General features: G+C 48.4%; 1 protein-coding gene across 16 annotated transcripts in view; it reads left to right on the top strand.

The window, feature by feature from the left end:
* The first annotated feature begins 4,654 nt into the window (after nt 1–4,654).
* Nucleotides 4,655–20,097, top strand: part of CIITA (class II major histocompatibility complex transactivator) — a 66,244-nt gene continuing 50,801 nt past the window's right edge. For 6 of the 16 annotated variants that reach the window (XM_012453187.2, XM_012453186.2, XM_012453183.2 and 3 more), the window contains exon 1: nt 4,655–5,012. In XM_012453187.2, the coding sequence (XP_012308610.2) occupies nt 4,730–5,012 (283 nt within the window). In that variant the 5' untranslated portion in view covers nt 4,655–4,729. The other 10 variants (XM_012453192.2, XM_012453190.2, XM_012453196.2 and 7 more) reach the window with 5 other exon arrangements.

Raw genomic sequence — 20,097 nt, 5'->3', positions numbered from 1 at the left:
TAATTCATTAAAACCGTACGTGCTCCAGAATGTTTATAAAAGACATTCTATCTTTAAAGCTGCCTCGTGTGTCATAATGCATATATGCAATAAGTTTTCTGGAGCATATACTAAAGAGTGGAAATCCTGGGTATTATTTAATGATTTTGTAGGCATTACCAAATTGTTACCCTAAGCAATTACACCATTCTACATGCTCTCTGGCAAAGCAGAATTCCCATTTTTCTATACCCTTACTATTTTTACTTACGTGCTCATGCAAGAGAGCTTTAACTTGGCACTACTCTATATTTAATACCTTTCTAACACTTGCTAACTACCTTTTGCCACAAAGGGAGATAGGACCCCAGGATCAGAAACTCAAGCAAACAGAGACCTAAACATTCATATTATCATTTTACAATCTGTGTGGGTTTTTCTTTTTTTTTTTTTTCAGTTGCCTACTATTCTTACACAAGGGACACTGGCTTTCTGATTGTAATAAAGATAGGATATTTTCTTTTAAAAGAAATTAAATCAGTAAGATAGATTAAAACAAACTATTAGGTAAATGATCGTACAGATTGCATGTGATTTAGAGGAGATGAAAATCATGCAGAGAGCTCTGAATAAGTAAAGATGGAAGAAGAAAGGCGCCAGTGATTAATTGCAGAGGAATATGGCTGAGCTCAAAACCAGTGAGTTCTGCAACTAGGTAACACCTCCCTGCAGTATTTCAGAAGTGAAAGAAAGCGCAGAGATCGTGTAATCCAACCTATGTGTTTCATGGGTGACGACACTGTGGTCCAGAGAGAGGAAGTGCCTTGCCAGTAATGGCACAGTGAGTCAGTGGCCAAGTGGAAGCTGGCACCTAGGTTTTCCTGACTAAGCACATGACAAGTGGCTGCTGGATTGATAGGAACAATCAAGGCAGACTTACAAGTGATTAGGACAACAGACCCTTGTCCCTGGCTCTGTGCACCCACTGTTTGCTGTTTCATCACCTTGTAAGGCAGGCCTCCTGCAACATATCCTTTAAGTTTTCTTTTATCTGAAGATGTCTATTTCTGTCGATTTAATGTTTGTGTATTCTTGAGGGATATTTTCACTGACTGTAGAACTCAGGATTAACATATTTTAAAATCTTATCTCTTCTAATATATTCTTCCATCCACAGTCTTCCAGTCTCCATAGTTGCAAATGAGAAGTCAGTGGTCATTCAGGTATTCAGGTATATATGTGATGTGTTATTTTTGAACTGGGTGCTTTCACCAGTTTCTTTTTAGCTTTGGTTTTCAACAGTTTGACTACTATGTGCCTAAGTGTGGTTTTCTTGTATTTATCCTACTTAGATTTGCTAAGCTTCTCAAATCTGTGTTCCATTCAACAAAAGGTTCTGACTAAATATATATGTATATATATATTTTTGGCTTGAAACAACACTAACTTATTTTCTTAACATTTCTGTATAAGTGTTACATGGGTCTCAATGGGCTAAAATCAAGCTGAGTTTGACTCCCTTCTGAAGGTTGTAGGAGAGAACCTATTTCTGTGGTTTTTGAAGCTTCTAGAAGCTATCCACATACCTTGGCTTGTGACATCTTTCCTTCATCTCCAAAGCAGTAACAGTGTATCTCTTTGACTGGTCTTCATAGTCACATCATCTCTTTTGTCTTCATTTTCTACTTTTAAAGATTTCAATAGTTTTGGAGGGAACAGGTGGTGTTTGCTTACATGGACAAGTTCTCTAGCAGTGACTTCTGAGATTTTAGTGTACCCACCACCTGAACAGTGTACATTGTACCCAATGTGTAGTATTTTATCCCTCACCCACCTCAATCCTTCCCCTTAGCTCCCAAGGTCCATTATATCATTCTTATTCCTTTGCATCCTCATAGCTGAGCTCCCATTTATAAGTGAAAGCACACAATATTTGGTTTTCCATTCTTGAGTTACTGCATTAGAAGCCTCTTCATTGAGAACACCCTGGCTATTATTTCTTTAAATACCTTTTCTGTCTCATCCTCTCTCCTCTTTCTGTGACTTTATATATGTATAAGTTGAAGCTTTTGAGATTGTTCCACAAATACTTGAAGCTCATTAAAAAAATTGTTTTCTCTCTGTTTGTCAAATTGAATAACCTCTATTGTCCCATCTTAAAATTTCTTTTTCTTATTTCATATCCATTTTGCTGTTAATTCCACCTAGTGACTTTTAAAACTTCATGCATTATATTCTTCACTTGGAAAATTTCCATTTGGTTATTTTTTAATAGATTCTATTTTTTATAGTTTCTATTTTTATGCTAAAATTTCCTATCTTTTCATTTTGATGAGCATATTTTCCTTTACATCTTTGATGTCTTTTTCCTCCATGGTTATCATAACAGCTTTAAAAATAATTGTCTGCCAATTTCAACATTAACACCATCTTGAGGCCAGTTTTCATTGATTGTCTTTTTCTCTTGAGAATGTCACTTTTTTCCTGTTTCTTTATATGTCAAGTAATTTTGTATTGAACACAGGACATTAGGGATATGTCGTAAACACTCTGGATTCTGTTATAATCTGAACTGCATTAATATTTTGGGGTTTTTCAGTAGGGCTATAACTTGGCTGGAATCAAATGCAAAATCTCCTACTCCTACACCCATTGCAGCTGAAATCTTAGTTCAGCTTATTTAGCCTTAGCTGAGCTTCTTGGAGTCTGACCTATGAATACATACATGGTCAAGAGGCCAGCAGATATTTGGACAGCTATACACAGAATTTGGGGCTACTTCTTTCTGCCTCTGTGTCTGTGATTTCTAATTTCCAGTAGCTATTTTTGCCCTAAATTCTGCCCTCTAAGTATAAAGGGCAGAAACCTTTCCTTTTTTTATTTTTTTTGTGAGATAGAGTCTTACTCTATCGCCTAGGCTAAAGTTCAGTGGTGCTATCAAAGCCCACTGCAACCTCAACCTCCAGGCTCAAGTGATCCTCCCACCTCAGCCTTCCAAGCAGCTGGGACCACAGGCATGAGCTACCACACCCAACTAACTTTTGTAATTTTAGTAGAGATGGGGTTTCTCCATGTTGCCCAGGCTGGTCTCAAACTCCTAAGCTCAAACAATCCTCCCACCTCCACTTACCAAAGTCCTGGGATTATAGGTGCGAGCCACCATGCCCAGCCTTTTTTGTTTTTTTCTTTTTTAAATAAAAATCTTAACTGCCCTGCACATCACTGATTGAAACCTGCCTTCAGACTAAACTCATGGACTAGGAAATTCACCAATGATATTCTCATTTTCCTTGTATTAACTCCATTCCAGTATCTGCCTGGCCTGACCCCCTCCAGTGCCTTTGGATAGTTATTTTTTATATTCTCCCCAGAGTTTATAATTGTTACCTGCGGTAGCATTGATCATATGGGAGTTGGTCAGCCATACTGGAAGTGGAAATTCTTCGTCTCATTTAAATGAGTAACGCAAATGGCCCTATCTGAGAGATGGTAATCCTGAGTCTGGAGGAAACAAAATCAGGGCATGTTACAGAATGGGCAGGAGAACAGTCACCTATGGTTCTCTAAAATTGGTTGGGGATTTTTAGAATCACAAACCAGACTGGCTTCTGTGCAAATCCTCTGTTTTGTGCATTAGTAAGTTGGGAATAGTGTTAACAAATAGTCAGTGTTCATTAAGTGTTTACTAGGTCCAGTGTTAAGCCCCTAAATGCATATGAGATTGGATTGCTTTCAGTGGGAAATTTTGCAGAGGAGGAGACTGAGATTTTGTGATAGATAGTATCACTACTATAGGTGACAGTAGTTTGCGTGATTAATCACTAATAATAATGGTGGCTCATATTTATTGTATTATTATAATGTTGTAGATAATGCACTAGGGACTCTGTTTATGTTATCTCATTTAATCCTCCCAACAACCCTATAATGTAAGTGCTATTAACAAACAGAGACTAAAAATGCTAAGTAAGGCAGGTATGGTGGCTCACACCTTAATCCCAGCAGTTGAGGAGGCCGAGGCAGGAGGATCACTTGAACCCAGGAATTCAAGACCAGATTGGGAAACAGAGTGACACCTTGTCTCTACTAAAAATAAAAATTTAAAAAAATTAGTAGGGCCTGATGATGTGATTCTGTAGTCCCAGCTACTCAGGAAATGGAGATGGGAAGATAGCTTGAACCTGGGAAATTGAGGCTGCAATGAGTTATGATCACCCCACTGCACACCAGCCTGGGCAACAGAGAAAGACCTTGTCTCCAAAAAAAAAAAGGCTACATAACATGTCCAAAGTCACATAATTGGCAAGGAACAGATCTGGGACTCGAACACAGGCAGATTAGCTCCAAGCCTATCTGCTTAACCTCTGTACCATAATGCCTACTTGCTATAATAAGACAGCTGAAAAGACCTGTCACCTTGTAGGTCCTGTACAGAGGCATGCTGCCTTCCTCTTAGTAATACTAGATTGGCTTCAACAGAAGGCTGTGGGCTTCGCTGGCACACGCACCTGGGTAGCACCCAGCGAATATCTGTGGAGTCTGAATCAACCCCGAAGCCCATATCCGTCCATTTACCAGGAACCCCAGCCTCCAACGCAAAAGAGGAAATCTTCCTAAGTAGGAATAAACTGCAACAAATTGCAGAGGTTCCCTCGTCCTGGTTTTCACTTCACGTTTTGGATGAAGCAGGCCGGGTGAGCGGAGATCCCAGGCACTGGCCCCGGCCACTGCCCTGATTCCAAGAGCTGCCATGAACCACTTCCAGGCAATCCTGACTCAGGTGCGAACGCTGCTCTCCAACCATCGGCCTAGCCTGGTGCAGGCCCTCCTGGACAGCCTGCTGAAGGAGGAGCTCCTCTCCAGAGAATACCACTGCACCCTGCTCCATGAGCCTGATAGCGAGGCTTTGGCCAGGAAGATCTCTTTGACCCTGCTAGAGAAAGGAGACCTGGACTTGGCCCTCCAGGGGTGGGCCTGGAGTGGGCTGCAGCCCCCAGCGGCCAAGAAAGGCCCCGGCCACAGGGACCATGGTGGTAAGTTGGTATCGCTTTTACTCAAGGAGCAATGACAGGCTGTAGGTAGCTCAAAGATATTCCCTCCACTCTGAAAGGGAAGTCAAATGGGAAGGCAGATGGGTGAGAAATCCAAGTGTCTGGTGAGTTGGCAGGAGCAGGGAAAGCTTGGAGCACTGCCTCCATTCCCTGGTGTGCTGGAGTGTACAGCGTGCTTCCTGCTCTTCTGGAAGGGACCGTCCCAGAGTCATGCAGTCAAATGCCTGCTTGGCTTAATTCCCTGAGCCCTGACGATACGCCAGCACTAACGGGGCACCAATGGACAGATCAGCTCCTGCCTTCAAGGGGCTTGCAGTCTAGTGGGAAAGATGGATGCAGGCACAATCAGTGTGAGTCAAAAAGAGAGAAATGGGGCCAGGCACAGTGGCCCACACCTGTAATCCCAGCACTTTGGGAGGCCAAGGCAGGTGGATGACCTGAGATCAGGAGTTCAAGACCAGCCTGGCCAACATAGTGAAATGTCATCTCTGCTAAAAACTATAAAAATCAGCCAGACATGGTGGTGGGTGCCTTAATCCCAGCTACTCAGGAGGCTGAGGCAGGAGAGTTGCTTGAACTCGGGAGGCAGAGGTTGCAGTGAGCCGAGATTATGCCCCTGCACTCCAGTCTGGTCAACAGAGTGAGACTCCGTCTCAAAAAAAAAGAAGAGAAATGGGGTGAAGAAAGAAGAGCCAGGGAAAGAGCCGAGAGCAGAGGCTGCCGTGTGTGCATGAGCGTGTGTGTGTTTATATGCATTTGCTTATGTGCACATGTGTGTGTCTGTGTGACACACATAGACAAACTGAGTGACAGACAGAAGGAGAGTGAGAAAGGAAGGGAGAGATAGACATAGAGACTGAGAGATGCACAGACAGGGAGAAAGGGAGGGAGAGAAAGGAAGACTGACAGAGGAAGAGAAAGAGGGAGAAGATAGGGGAAAGAAAGAGAGAGAAACAGCGAATAAGAAGTAGCTTACAGGGAGACAGAACGAATGCCTTAAAGAGCATTGGCGACACACCTACATCTTCAACCAGAAAGACAAGTCTGCACTGTGCTCTTTCCGCTCCGCTCACACCCTCAACTCCTCCAGCATTTTTGGTTTCCTACCCAGTTACAAAGAAGTTCTCACTTCATTCCAATGTCACAACTTCCTTTCTTTCTTTGAGATGGGGTCTGTTCTGTTGCCCAGGCTGGAGTGTAGTAGCACAATCACAGCTCACTGCAGCCTCAACCTCCGGGGCTCAAGTGATCCTCCCACCTCAGCCTCTCAACTAGCTGGGACCGCAGGCGTGCACTACTATGCCTGGCTAGTTTTTTTTGTAGAGATGAGGTCTCACTATGTTGACCAGGCTGCTCTCGAACTCCTGACCTCCAGCCATCCTCCCGCTTTGGCCTCCTAAAGTGCTGGGCTAACAGGCATGAGCCACCACATCCAACCTGGTCATCACTTTCTAAAGACGGTATTTGTTCTATCTCCTTCTCAAATGCAAGTCTTGAGAAAATAACAGTGATGGACCTTCACTGAGGATTTAATGTGCCAGGCGAGGCCTAAGCACAGTGTGGAACTCCCTTACTTCTCCCTTGACCCTGAGCCCTTTGATCCCCATCCTTATTTAACTCTTAGAGAAGAGAACAGACACTGCCCAGAGGTGACACAACTTGCCAGGTCCCCTAGGTGGGAAGTGGTGAAGGTTGGATTTGAAGACAGACACGTTTTGATCTTCAACTTAGTCTTCAGAGCATCAAATGCTGTCTGGTGGCCTTATCTTGGGCACCAAGGCAATGTCATTTTCCTGCCAAGACATACATTTCTGTGGGGTTGGCTCTTCTTGCGGCTGAATTCTCACCCAAGCGGTTTCCATCATCTCTTGGCCTCAGCTTTCATTCTCTTCCTCCTGACAGACACCTGGGTGAAGGGGCATCTTTACCACCCAAACCTTCTCCCTTGGCTTCTCAACAGGGGTGCAGACAGCCAGTGTGGTCTTGATGGTGGCACAGATGCCAACTGGGAGAGAAGCCAGTACCCTCCTCTCTCCCTGGCCGCAGCCCCGCCGCCCCAGCCACATGTGCCTTCAGCCCCTCCCACCTCCTCCTTCCGAGAGTGCTGGTTCCTGTTATTTAACTCTGTTTCCTCCCTTGGGAGGTAGTATTTTTGTTTCTGATCCCACGTGACTCCAGAAAGTGGAACTGCGCTCAGGGCCCAGTGTGGTCTTTGGGGAGCTGGGAGGGGAGCAGGGCAAATTGCTTTCTTTCTCTGCTTTCTCTTTCTGCCTTTCCAGGCCAGTTTCCTTCAGGGCCGCCAGGCTTAACATGTGACAGCAGGCAGGTGTGTTGCTGCTGGTCAGCTCTCAGAGGGGAAGAAAGAGGGCAGGGAAAGAGAATTGCATGGTTTGTAAACAAAGGGCCCTGACTTTCATTTCGGGGGGTTCAGAAAAGGAAATCATCCATGTGGGGTTTTTGTGACTCTCCCTCTCAACCACCCTGTAATGACCGTAGCCCTCTGCTGTGCTAAACGCTGCACTGGCTCCCACATCACTCAGAGGAAAAGATACATCCGGACAACTGCCCACAAGGCCTTTCCCACCTGATCACCTCTCTGCTCTCATCCCCTGCTCCTGCCTGCCTTGTTCATCTACTCCAGCCATGCTGGCACCCTCGCCGTTCCTCAGACACACTCAGCACACTGTCTGTCTCAGGACTTTTGCACGTGCCGTTCCCTCTGCCTGGGGCACTCTTCTCCAAGCTTCTTCTTGGTCCACCTCCTAAAGTCCATCTACTCTTTGCACAAATGTCACCTTATCAATGAGGTCTGCCCTGACCAAGCCATTTAGAATTGCAACTCCTCCCTCCACACACTGAGTCCACTCCCCGGCTTGATTTTTTCCCCACCTTCCTTTTTTTTTTTTTTCCCTGAATCTCACTCTATCACTCAGGCTGGAGTAGAGTGGTGTGATCTCAGCTCACTGCAACCTCCACCTCCCGGGTTCAAGTGGTTCTCATGCCTTAGCTGCCCAAGTAGCTGGGATTACAGGCGTGCACCACCACGCCTGCTAATTTTTGTATTTTTCTTAGAGACGGGGTTTTACCACATTGGTCAGGCTGGTCTCAAACCCCTGACGTCAAGTGATACACCTGCCTTGGCTCCCAAAGTGCTGGGATTATAGGCCTGTGCCACTGCACCTGGACCCCACCTTCTGTATTTCTTACTTTTTTTTTTTTTGAAATGGAGTTTCATTCTTGTTGCCCAGGCTGGAGTGCAATGGCGCGATCTCGGCTCACTGCAACCTCCACCTCTTGGTTTTAAGCGATTCTCCTGCCTCAGACTCCCGAGTAGCTGGGATTACAGGCATGTACCACCATGCCCAGCTAATTTTGTACTTTTAGTAGAGATGGGGTTTCTCCATGTTGGCCAGGCTGGTCTCAAACTCCTGACCTCAGGCGATCTGCCTGCCTCGGCCTCCCAAAGTGCTGGGATTACAGGTGTGAGCCACCATGCCCAGCCATCTTACTTTTGTATTGCGTGTGTTGTTTATTGTTTGACTCTTCCACTGGAGAAATAAACTCCACATGGACATGGATCTATGTTTTGATTATGGTATGTCACAAATACCTAGCACAGGGCCTGAGCACAGGGTAGGTATGCAACATATGCAATATATATTTGTTGAATGTTGAGTGGATGGATGGGTGGATGGGGGGGTGGATGGACGAATGGATAGTTCATTATTCCTACTTTAGTGATGAGTAAACTGAGGCACAGAGAAGTTAACTGATTTGCCTCTGGGCATGAACTGAGGAGGGACACTATGGGGTCTCATGAGTCCTGGCCAATTGCAGTACTTTCTGCAAAATAAGGTACGGTTTTGACTTCTTCTTCTAAACAGCTCAAGGGGCTACCGTAAATCTACCCCAAATAGGTTGGCAATCTTCAAACAGAAACCAGCCTGATGATTCAGAAGGCACCTTCAGATATTGCAGTGCCTGGGTTGCAATTGTGCAGAAAGCCCAATTCTGGAGATGAGAGCTTAAGGGTTTCGCTCTATGCTATGCAGAGCAACCTGTGTGCGTCCAGCCCCAGGAAAGCTCCAGTGAGTCCCAAGAGTCCAGTCCTTGCCCTGGAGGAACTCAGGTGGCTCAGTGGGAAGGGAAAGCAAACATTCAGGCAGTACCTGGTCAACAGTGAGTGACAACATCTGGAAGAGCTGGCAGAGGCCGGAGAAGGGAGAGCTAGGATGGGTGACAATGGGAAAAGAACCAGTCTGGAAGCTGGACAGCTGGACAGCTCTGGGTCTGAGGCCAGGCTCTGCTCCTTACACAACATATGACCTTGGCCACGTGCCCAGACCACTCGGAATCTCGGTTTCTTTATCTCTGAAATGGGAGCAATGATATGAATCTCCCGGAGCCCTAGTGAGTGTTAAATGAGATGGTAGGTAGAAACCTTCCAAGGCAGTGCTTGGCATTAGGTAGCAACTCTAAGGAAGGTAACAGCAGAGAGAAATGAACAGCAAGAAGGTAAATCAGAGGTCTGAAGCACCAAGAAAAATAATGACTGCATCTCACTGGGGGCCCCAAACAACGTCTACACGCCTACTCTATACAAAATGCAGCGCTGAGTGCTTGAGTGCTATGCACATTCGAGAAATGAATCAATGTGGCCCCTGCCCTTGGGTTGGCACATCGAATTAGCACATGGGCCATGTCCTCAGACAGCCTGAGTGCCCGTCCTGCCTTCCCAATTCCAAGAGGGATGACTTTGAGCACTTCCCGGGCACCCTCGCCTCAGTTTCCCCATCTATAAAGTGGAGATAAAAATAGCATTCAGAGTCGCTGATTTAAGGGCTCGAGGACATCATCCAGTGTAAGGCCCATACATTCTCTGCAAGAGGAAGCCGGTTCTGACTCAGCCCCGAGGCCGGCGTGAATGGTGGAAGGATGTCTTTAAGTGAGGGCAGCCCCAGCTGGCCTTGGGTTTGACCATGGAATTCGAGGCACAAAGGGGCCCATTTTGCAGACTTTCTCAGCGTCTGTAGGGCACCCCTGCCAGGGTCTTATATTTTATTGATTCCTTTGACTCTACTTTGTTGATTGTTTTGGTCGTCCTGTTTTCATTGTGTGGTATTTTTGTCCATGAGGTCTCAGTTCTAGGAATAACAGAACAAAGCCTTCCTCTGGGAAGTTGCCTGACTTATGGGAAAGGGAGGAACACCCCACAGATAGCTAAGCTCCCTTTCTCCAGCTTCCTACCCCATCTGGCCCTTAGGAGATGAGAAACCAGAGCTATGACCCACCAGAGAGAAGAGAGCCCATGCCCTCCCTCCTTCTGGGCTTCCTTTCCTGAGGACCAGCCCCTGCTCTGATTCAGGGAGTCTCATTTGCCTCAGGGAGGGAGATGTGTTGCCGAGGAAGACCCACGCCTTTTACCTTGGATTGCTTCCCAGTCAATCAGACTCACCAGCCCTCTACCCTAGGAACCACAGTAGGAGATGCACCTGCACCCGGAAGCTGGCATTTCCCCATGGGTTTTCCCAGGTCAGTCTGTTCCAGACACCGCTTGCCCTCAAGCCTGGCACTTCCCCAAACAGGGGCAGTTTCTGTTCTCTGTGGCTACGACCTTGAATGGTTCACCTGCATTCCTTACCGTCTGCTTGCCTATCCACCTACCTGCCTGCCCTCAAACTTTCCTGATCTGTCTACCTACCCCCTCACTTCTACTTCTTTTTATTATTATTATCATTTTTCTCACCCTGTCTTTTATTAATTAATTAATTTTAAGATAGAGTCTTGCTTTTTCGCCCAGGCTGGAGTGCAGTAGCGTGATCTCGGATTCAACCTCCACCTCCTAGATTCAAGCAATTCTCCTGCCTCAGCCTCCTGAGTAGCTGGGATTACAGGCGCCTGCCACCGTGCCCAGCTAATTTTTGTATTTTTAGTAGAGACAGGGTTTCTGCATGTTGGCCAGGCTGGTCTTGAGCTCCTGACCTCAAGCAATCCACCCGTCTCAGCTTCCCAAAGTGCTGGGATTATAGGTGTGAGCCACCACGCCCGGCCACTCGCCCTGTCTTATGGTGGTAATCTACTTCTCAATGTATCTATTTGTATCTACTGTCTACATATTTATGTACATATTTACGCATATCTACTTGTCAGTTGATCAATTTCTCTACCTACTTAATCACCCATATATTTCCCACATATTTTCATATCAAAGTGTTTCCCTGCCTTCCTACCAACTAAGCCCTCTGTACAACAACCCAGCAGTGGGCCCACGTTCTCATATGCCCTCCTATGCCCCTCCCTAATTTAAATACATAGCTGTTGTATTCTGTTCACCTATCTCCCTATTCACCGATCTCTTTTCCTTCCTTTCTCGCCTCCTTTCTTTCCTTCTCCTGAATCATTTATTTAGTACCTGCTAGAGATTATGATGGACTTCCCATCCAGTGCTCTTTCACCAAAAAGCATGAGATGAAGAAGCACTTTCGACCTAGTAGGGGAGGAATCTTCATTCGTTTGGAACTGGAGGCTGCCTTGATCATTCAGATCTAAAACTCCATTCATTCCTTCAAATGGTCTTGGGATAGTGTGTCTTTTATTTTATGATTTTATTTTTTGAGACAGGGTCTTGCTCTGTCGCCAAGGCTGGTGTGCAGTGGTGCAATCACAGCTCACTATGGCCTCAACCTCCTGGGCTCAAACTATCCTCCTATCTCAGCCTCCCAAGTAGCTGGGGCCACAGGCACGCACAACTGTGCCTGGTTAATTGTTTTACTGAGGTCTCGCTGGGTTGCCCATGGCTGGACTCAAACTTCTAGGCCCAAGTGACATGCCTGCCTCAGCCTCCCAAAGTGCTGGGATGACGGCGTGTGCCGCTGCACCCAGCCTGATGGTGTGGTTGTCTTTTAAATGCTCAGTTCTGTGTAGGCACTGGGGTGAGTGTAGAAAATTAAAGACCCAGTCCCAGACCTAGACATCAACAGATTTACGATCTAATCAGAGGTAGCAGGGATGATGCTTATGAACTTAAAAGGTGAAGATTTATTGCCAAATGATGTTGCAGCAAGTCTTGTAAAAATGAGCAAAGCAAAAAATTAGAGTTAGCTGGAAGTGCGATGAAGGTGGGAACTCGAGCCTTGCAGGATGGCTGGACCAAAAGGAAGAAGGCAGGAGAGCGGCGCGGGGAAGGAGCGTGCTCCCAGCATGCTCCCGTGGCTTGCAGGGAACCAAGGTGCAAAGGTAGGATTGAGCGGAATCTGTTTTGGCAGACTGCAGCAAGGACCAGCAATTTTTCTGGAACACTATTTTTTCTCCCCATCTCTCCCTGGGACTTGGCAGGAGACCCCAGCACAGCATACAGCAACCTTAACAATGGTTCTGGTGGGTGCCAGTGGTTGCTGGCATGCTAGATCCTGACTTGAGACAAATAAATTCAGATCTCCAGGGCAAGACTGGCTTTGGCAGCAGGGGTCCCCTGTCAGGAGAGAACTGACTTTGTCCCAAGCAGACCTGGGCTTGAGGAATCCTCACCAACTCTGCAAGAGTCTTTTTTTTTTTTGAGACAGAGTCTCATTCTGTCACCGAGGCTGGAGTGCAGTGGTGTGATCTCAGCTCACTGCAACCTCTACCTCCTGCGTTCAAGCAATTCTCCTGCCTCAGCCTCCTGAGTAGCTGGGACTGCAGGCTTGCACCACCACGCTTGGATAATTTTTCTGTTTTTACTTAGAGACTGGGTGTCACCATGTTGGCAGGGCTGGTTTCAATTCCTGACCTCAAGTGATCTGTCCACCTCAGACTCCTAAAGTGCTGAGATTACAGGCGTGAGCCACCACGCCTGGCCTGCAGGAGTCTTTAAGAGGCAGCAGCAAAGATGCAGATATTTTAACAGAAAGGAAGCCTGCGGTGAGCTTCACTCTTCCTCCTGCTCTTTGCCCCCATTCACTAGGTGCCAGAGGTTGTCATTCTGCCTCTGAGCCACTCTGCCCCCTCCCTCTCCATCCCCACACCCTCGCCGGCCTCTGCTGAAATTCAGGTGCACCTCAGCTCCTGGCTGGGTACCACTGCCACTCATCTCTAGCCTCTCTACCCTGGTGCTTCAGGGTACCAAAGCGCAGACTCTGCCATCAGCCAAACACAGGTAGATGTGTGTCAGTTGCTCTGCTCAGAGACCTTTTGCACTGACACAGGCATGATCAGGTTCAGGTCTTGTGACAAGACCTGGGTCTGGAGGAGTCAGGGAAGATGTAAATGAGGAAGGTGGGATGAAATGAATGTCTGGCACAGAGAAGATGTACCAGGCAGCTGCTGTCATCCAGGTGAGAGACGGTAGGCCTGGCTGGCCCATTCTAAGTTCCAAAGCTACCTTGGCCACTGGGCTGAAGGCGGGATCAGGGGGACATCAGAGCCAGCTGTCTCTGAGAACAGAAAGGAACCCCCATATGGGGCCTCAAGACAGCTGAGCAGTCAGAGGTGACTCTCCTGTGGCACTAGGTCTTGGGAGAAAGAGACTTCTTAGAATTTTTTCTTTTTCTTTTTTTTTGACATGGAGTCTCTCTCTATTGCCCAGGCTTGAGTGCAGTGGCACAATCTAAGCTCATGGCAACCTCTGCCTCCCGGGTTCATGTGATTCTCTGGCCTCAGCCTCCTGAGTAGCTGAGATGACAGGTATGTGCCATCACGCCCAGCTAATTTTTGTATTTTTAGTAGACACAGGGTTTCGCCATGTTGGCCAGGCTGGTCTTGAACTCCTGACCTCAAAGCCTCCCAAAGTGCTGGGATTACAGGTGTGAGTCAGTGTGCCCGACCCTTCTTAGAATTTCTGACATTCACTATGTCTGTTTTGTTAGCCCAACCAAGCAAGGCTATTTCAAAATGACTCTTAGTATTTCTTATTTGTCTGTCAACTTCCATCCCCCTTTCCACACCAGGACTTCTGAAAATAGTGAAGCCTTCAAAGTAATCACCTTACAAAGAAGGGCATTACTCTCATTTCACATTTGGGGAAACTGAGGACCACATAGGGGAGGTAAAGACACCAAGGTCACACACCTGCTAGTAAGTTCCCATCCAGTGCTCTGGCAGCAAAAATGCACGAGGCACAGGAGTCATGGTTTCCAAAGCTTCACTTCTGTACCGCCTTCCTCAGTTTTACCTTTTCTGCATAACATCTTACTATTATTTATGACAGGGTTCTTCGTGAACCTACTCACCTGTTTTACCCTCCCTCCCTCCCTTCCTCCCTTCCTTCCTCCCTCCCTCCCTTCCTTCCTCCCTCTCTCTCTCTTTCTTTCTCTCTTTCTTTCTTTTTATCTAAGAGAGACAGGATCTCACTCTGTTGCCCAGGCTGAAGTGTGTGGCGTGATCATAGCTCACTGCAACCTTGAACTCTGGGCACATGCGATCCTCCTACCTCAGCCTCCAGAGTAGCTGGGACTACAGGTGTGCACCATCATACCTGGCCATTCAAAAAAATATATATTTGTAGAAAAATTAGCTTGGCATAGTGGCGGGTGTCTGTAATCCCAACTACTCAGGGGGCAGAGGCAGGAGAATCACTTGAACCCAGGAGGCGGAGGTTGCAGTGAGCCAAGATCATGCCATTGCACTCCAGCCTGGCAACAAGAGCGAAACTCCGTCTCAAAAGAAAAAAACTTTATTTGTAGAGCTAGGGTCTCATTATGTTGCCCAGGCTGGTCTCCAAGTCCTGGCTTCAAGCAATCCTCCTGCTTTGGCCTCCCAAAGTGTTGGAATTACAGGCATAAGCCACCAGACCCAGCCATCTACTTTATTTTCAAATAAAACTTTACATCCCATTATAAAGGGAAAAGAATGGCAAAAACAGGAGGTAACTATTAAACAAGAAAGCAGAGTGATGTTATTAGACGCTAGCCAGAACTGTGGACTATGGAAGGCTCTGAGGTTAGAGAGCTACTCTCTATAAAATGGGGTGATTATGCATTAGAAGAGGTGTTAAAGGCATGTTAGCAACAAGCTGAGACTTTCTCCTTGATGCCATCAGGCGGATGGGCAGAGACTTGAAAAGACACTACCTTTCTCCCTGTGGGAGTCAGCATTATTTAGCATCACATCGGTGGGTCATCTCAAACCATCTGGCTGTAAGTGTGGTTTTCCACGCTTGTAGGTGTAATTTATGTTTTAGTCCAATGTCTCGGGATGAGAATGACGGGTGGGGCATTTATGATCTCCAGGGAAATTCAGGGCCATTAGGTGTGGGGGTCGGCATGGTGGACACCTGCACCCATGCAGAAGGGAGGGACATCCAGGAAGTCCCCGACAGAGGCTCTCAGCTTGTCTTGAAGCATTTGGGGGTCTGTGACACCGGCCCCATCCTGCAGAGGATGGCAGACATTGGCAGCTGGCACTGGTGTGGTTCTGTTGTGATCATCATTTGTGAAGGTGAGTGTTGAAGTTTCCCCCAACAGACTTTCTGTGCTCACCAAATTTGATCCACAATAAGGAACTGAAATTAATGTCAGAGGCGTGGGGAGGGCTTAAGGGAGTGCGGGAAAATTAGAGGGTGTTCAGAAACAAGACCGATTGGGGCCAGCTTGCAGGGAGAGTTTTCTGCCGGTCCCTTGCTTGTTTCTTTGCATGTTGCCTTAGCTTGGTGGGCTCCCGACTGGTGACTGGTTTAAGAAGGTAGGCTAGTGATGAGGTTGTGTGCTTCTGAGCTGGGCATCTGAAGGCATCCTTGGGGCAGCTGAGGGCACGAGGAGGGGCTGCCAGACTCCAGAAGCTGCTGCCTGGCTGGGATTCCTACACCATGCGTTGCCTGGCTCCACGCCCTGCTGGGTCCTACCTGTCAGAGCCCCAAGGTAAAAGGGCTGGGAAAGCATCTTAATTTAGAGTGTGGTCTCAGCTGGTCCTGCTGTTCCAGATAAACAGAGAAACCACTCTGAATTGGGGGCAGGGGTGAGGGTGGGAAGAGGATTCTGTGTTCTGCTGGGGCGGGCAGTTGGAAGATGTGAAGTTGTCTATTTCCTTCCACCGGAGGGAACCTTCAGGTCAGCCAGGTGCCTGGAGTGTCAACCCTGTATCAACACTGAAGGAGCATAGAAGTCCAACTTTCAGGTAGTATAGCGTTAACTCTCAGCATGCTGGCCTGGCTTCGCCAACAGCAAGGTCCTCTCGCCTCCCTGTCTGTCTTCAGGTCAATACTGAGGGGTGCCTCTGCGGGACGGGACCTCTGCTAGGCCCTACCCTATCCCCATCCCCAGAGAAGCAGGCAAAGAAAAACTAGAGTCAGCCTCGAAGTGAAGCTGTTGAGTCCTCGGCAGCTGGCCAGAGCTGGTGGATGCTGCCCTCCCCCAAGTTTCCAAATGGTGTTGTTTGAATAGGGACAGGAGACAGGGGGACAGATGGTGGGAAGAGCACAGCACAGCGCAGACGCCTGGCACCGGCTCTGAAGGCAGCATGGCAGCTGCACTGCTGGCTGGGAAGGGCGTGCCCCCACAGAAGTTGCTTACTTTCTCTGAATCTCACGTTTCCTGGACTGTAAAATGAACCCGTGGGAAAGTCTGTATGACAGGGTAATGAGGAGGGACCTAGCGCAGTGCCGAGTATTTTGTAGGAACTGAATATCATCATAGGAGCTCAGTATTATTGGCATTGCTGTTGTCGGATCGTTAAAGGGGTGATACCCCTTTTCTCAGACTCCCCTGAAATGCACGGTTTGCTCTGAACCCAGAGACTGATGACAAGTCTGCCGGTGTCGTTGGGTGCAGCCGTAAGTTGCTGGGGGGAGTGTTTGAGGGGGAGAAGTCAGAGGTGGCTTTGCCCCACTCCCTCAATTCTAGATGAGGAAATTCAGGCTTGAAAAGGGAAAGAGACCACCTCAAGATCTCATCCCTGGAGGACCCAGCAGCAATCCTTTAAAAAGGAAGGCAGGGCTCTTTCTGCTGGGGGTGTGGTCATTGGAACAGAGGTTTTTCATCCATGGAAGGTCCCTGAGGGATTTTTCTTTTCCTCCCTAGGGCCAGTATAAGAGGAGTGAATGGCTCAGCTAGCTCATCTCAAGAGTTATGTGCCCTGGGATGTGGTTTGCTACTTTTCACGGTAGGGCTGACTTGGAGAGAAACAGAGAGCCACCCAGGGTGAGGGGAGGAGTTACCTGCAGGTCAAGATTTGCAGATCACTTCCCCAAGTGGCACCCTAGCTCCTGGCTCCTGGCTCCGGGCCTGGGGCTCTCCCCGAAGTGGGGCTGGCCACTGTGAGGAGCCTGTTGGAGGCGGGGACCTCTTGGAGGGTCCAGGCAGTTTGGGTGCCACTTCTGATAAAGCGCTTGGTGGCCACAGTAGGTGCCTGCTTGCTCCCCAGCCTGGCCCGAGCCCAGTGCTGCAGAGAGAAAGTGAAAGAGAAAAAGAACTGCGGGGAGGCGGGAAGGTAGGATGACCAGGGGACGAACAGCCCCAGACTCGCCGCGGCGCCGGAGCAACTGAGGGGAGGGAGAGGCCACCAGCAGCGCGCGCTGGATCCCGGGGAAAGGCGGTAGGTGAACAAAGACTCCTCGGCAGCCCCTAACGCCGGGTTGTCAGCTACTTGCTCAAGGTCACACAGCAAGGCTGGGAGGAGGCAGGGTTGGAATATGCAGAAAGTAGGCTCGGGAAACACCTGGTTTCCAGCAACCCTGGAACTACTCCACGCGGGAACCGGGAGCCCGTAACCCGCAGCTTGGCTTGCTGTGCTCAGAGTTCCAGAGCCGCGGTCGGGCGGGTGGCGGGAAATGCGGAGAGGCTGGGATGCAGATGGGGACCGCAGAGCAGACACACATCCCTGGCCACCCTTGGCGGACTCCGAGCATCCCGGGTCCTGCAGAGGTGCGCACCTGCGCACGGAGGGGAACACGTGCCCTTACAGTACGCGGGAACTTGGACCAGGGTCGCCCTTCTCTGAGTCTCAGATTCCCTGTTGGGTCAGGTCATATTCCTGCTGTAACTCTGGAATCTGGGTATCTGGCTCTCCAGGTGGGGGCTCCTGCGCAGGGAGGCAGTAGGGAGCTAAACTTTTATAGCCAGAGGATGGGAGAAGTCCTCAACTCTCTTTGACCATCTTGGCGAAAGTGTGTGTTGTTGGGGGTGAGAGGGATACCCCGGAATGAACCGATCTCTTTATCTCTCACTTCTCTATCTCATTTTGGGGTCCTGAGTCACACCCTCTAAGGAGAGACGCTAAAGGGCCCCGGAAAGCCAGCAGGCGATTGCGGGGGTGGGAGTGGGAGGTTGGGTCTCCCTGGGGTCCAGGAAAGCAGGAATCCGAGCCACCATGCTTAGCTTTGTCTGGAACTCTTAAAACCTGCGGTCCTCCTGAGTCCCACAGCCCCTCTTTCCACCCTACATGGCACAGGAGAGGTGGCAAACACCCAGAAGTCCAAGGCATGGCTCCCTCCCCAATCGCAGCCAGGAGTTTTTAACTTTGCCAGGAAGTCTTCAGTCTCTGCTCCCCACTCCAAAGCAAAAATAAATAAATACTCCTGAGTGAGATTAAGGAAACTGGTGCTTCTTCCTCTTGGAGGAAGAGGAACCAAAGGAACTTGACTCCAACAAATCATCACCTTGCAAACCCCCGGCTGCCTTAAATCAGGACCTGGTGTCCAAGAATCTCAGAACGTCTTCAGAGATGATTGATAGTGTATCCCAGGCTCCCCACTTGGGAGCGTCACCTGGGATGATCAACCTGTTTAGGATGCAGGTTCCCAGGCTCACCCCCAGGTGCCCTTGGCTAGGCCTGGGGTGAGGCTGAGACCCTGTAGGTTAAACCAGGTGACACCAATGTTTGTTTGTGGTGCAAAAGTCCCTCAAGGCACTGAGACACTGGGAGGCACTGATTCGATCTAATCTCTCTCCTTCTCTCTCTCTCTCTTTTTTTTTTTAAGGCGGAGTCTCGCTTTTTTGCGCAGGCTGGAGTGCAGTGGCGTGATCCAGGCTCGCTACAGCCTTCACCTCCTGGGTTCAAGCGATTCTCCTGCCTCAGCCTCCTGAGTAGCTGGGACTACAGGCACGTGCCACCCTGCCCAGCTAATTTTTGTATTTTTAATAGAGACAGGGTTTCACCATGTTGGCCAGGGTGGTCTCAAACTCCTGACCCTGTGATCCACCCACCTCGGCCTCCCAAAGTGCTGGAATTAAAGGCATGAGCCACCTCGCCTGGCCAATGTGGTGTCATCCCTTTACTTTCTCCCTGTTACAAAACCTCCAGTGGAAATGGAGTCCCAGGAGGTGTTTTGTTTTGTTTTGCTTAAGGTCACATAGCAAACAGTTTGCAGAGGCAAGATTTAAACCCTAGTCTACTGAGAACCCAGTCCAGTGCAGCAAGCAGATGTGAACCTCCACAAACCTCCCAGGTGGTCAGAGAGAAACCTGTTGATAGCCAGTCTGTCTGATGGCTGGGGGTTGGTTTCATGTCTTGAGACCCCAGCCTCAGATACCTTGAGAAGAGGAAAGTCAGAAAATTAATCCAAGGACACTCTGCGTCAGTATGAGGCAATCAGGGAAGTGGCTGGAGGGAGGTGGGAAGCTTCTGGACTTAGCCTCGGATTTGCCTTAAGTCACCCTGACAAATGACTTCCCCTCTCTGAGGGTCATCTATAAAATAGATAAACATGAGAGCTTGCTTGACGACGTCTGATGTGCACAGAAAAAGCACTTTGGAAAACCACCAAAGAATACTCATGCATCGGGAATAATTATTACAGATCCTAAAGGGATTGTTTAGAAAGATCAGAGAGGGGCTGGGTGCGGTAGCTCATACCTGTAATCCCAGCACTTTGGGAGGCTGAGGTAGGTGGATTGCTTGAGGCCAGGAGTTCAAGACCAGCCTGGGCAACATGGAGAAACCCCATCTCTGCTAAAATACAAAAATTAAAATAAAAAAAAAATAGCCAGGCATGGTGGTGCACGCTTGTAACCTCAACTACTTGAGAGGCTGCGGCATGAGAATAGCTTAAACCCAAGAGGCAGAGGTTGCAGTGAGCTAAGATTGCACCACTGCACTCCAGCCTGGGTGACAGAGCAAAACAATGTCTCAGAAAAAAAAAAAAAATAGGAGCGGAAAG

This window comes from Aotus nancymaae, unplaced genomic scaffold (genome assembly GCF_030222135.1).
Source record: "Aotus nancymaae isolate 86718 unplaced genomic scaffold, 86718_ANA_hifiasm-v0.15.2.pri h1tg000049l, whole genome shotgun sequence".
NCBI classification, from domain to species: domain Eukaryota; kingdom Metazoa; phylum Chordata; class Mammalia; order Primates; family Aotidae; genus Aotus; species Aotus nancymaae.
This window is presented reverse-complemented; position numbering and strand designations above follow the sequence as displayed.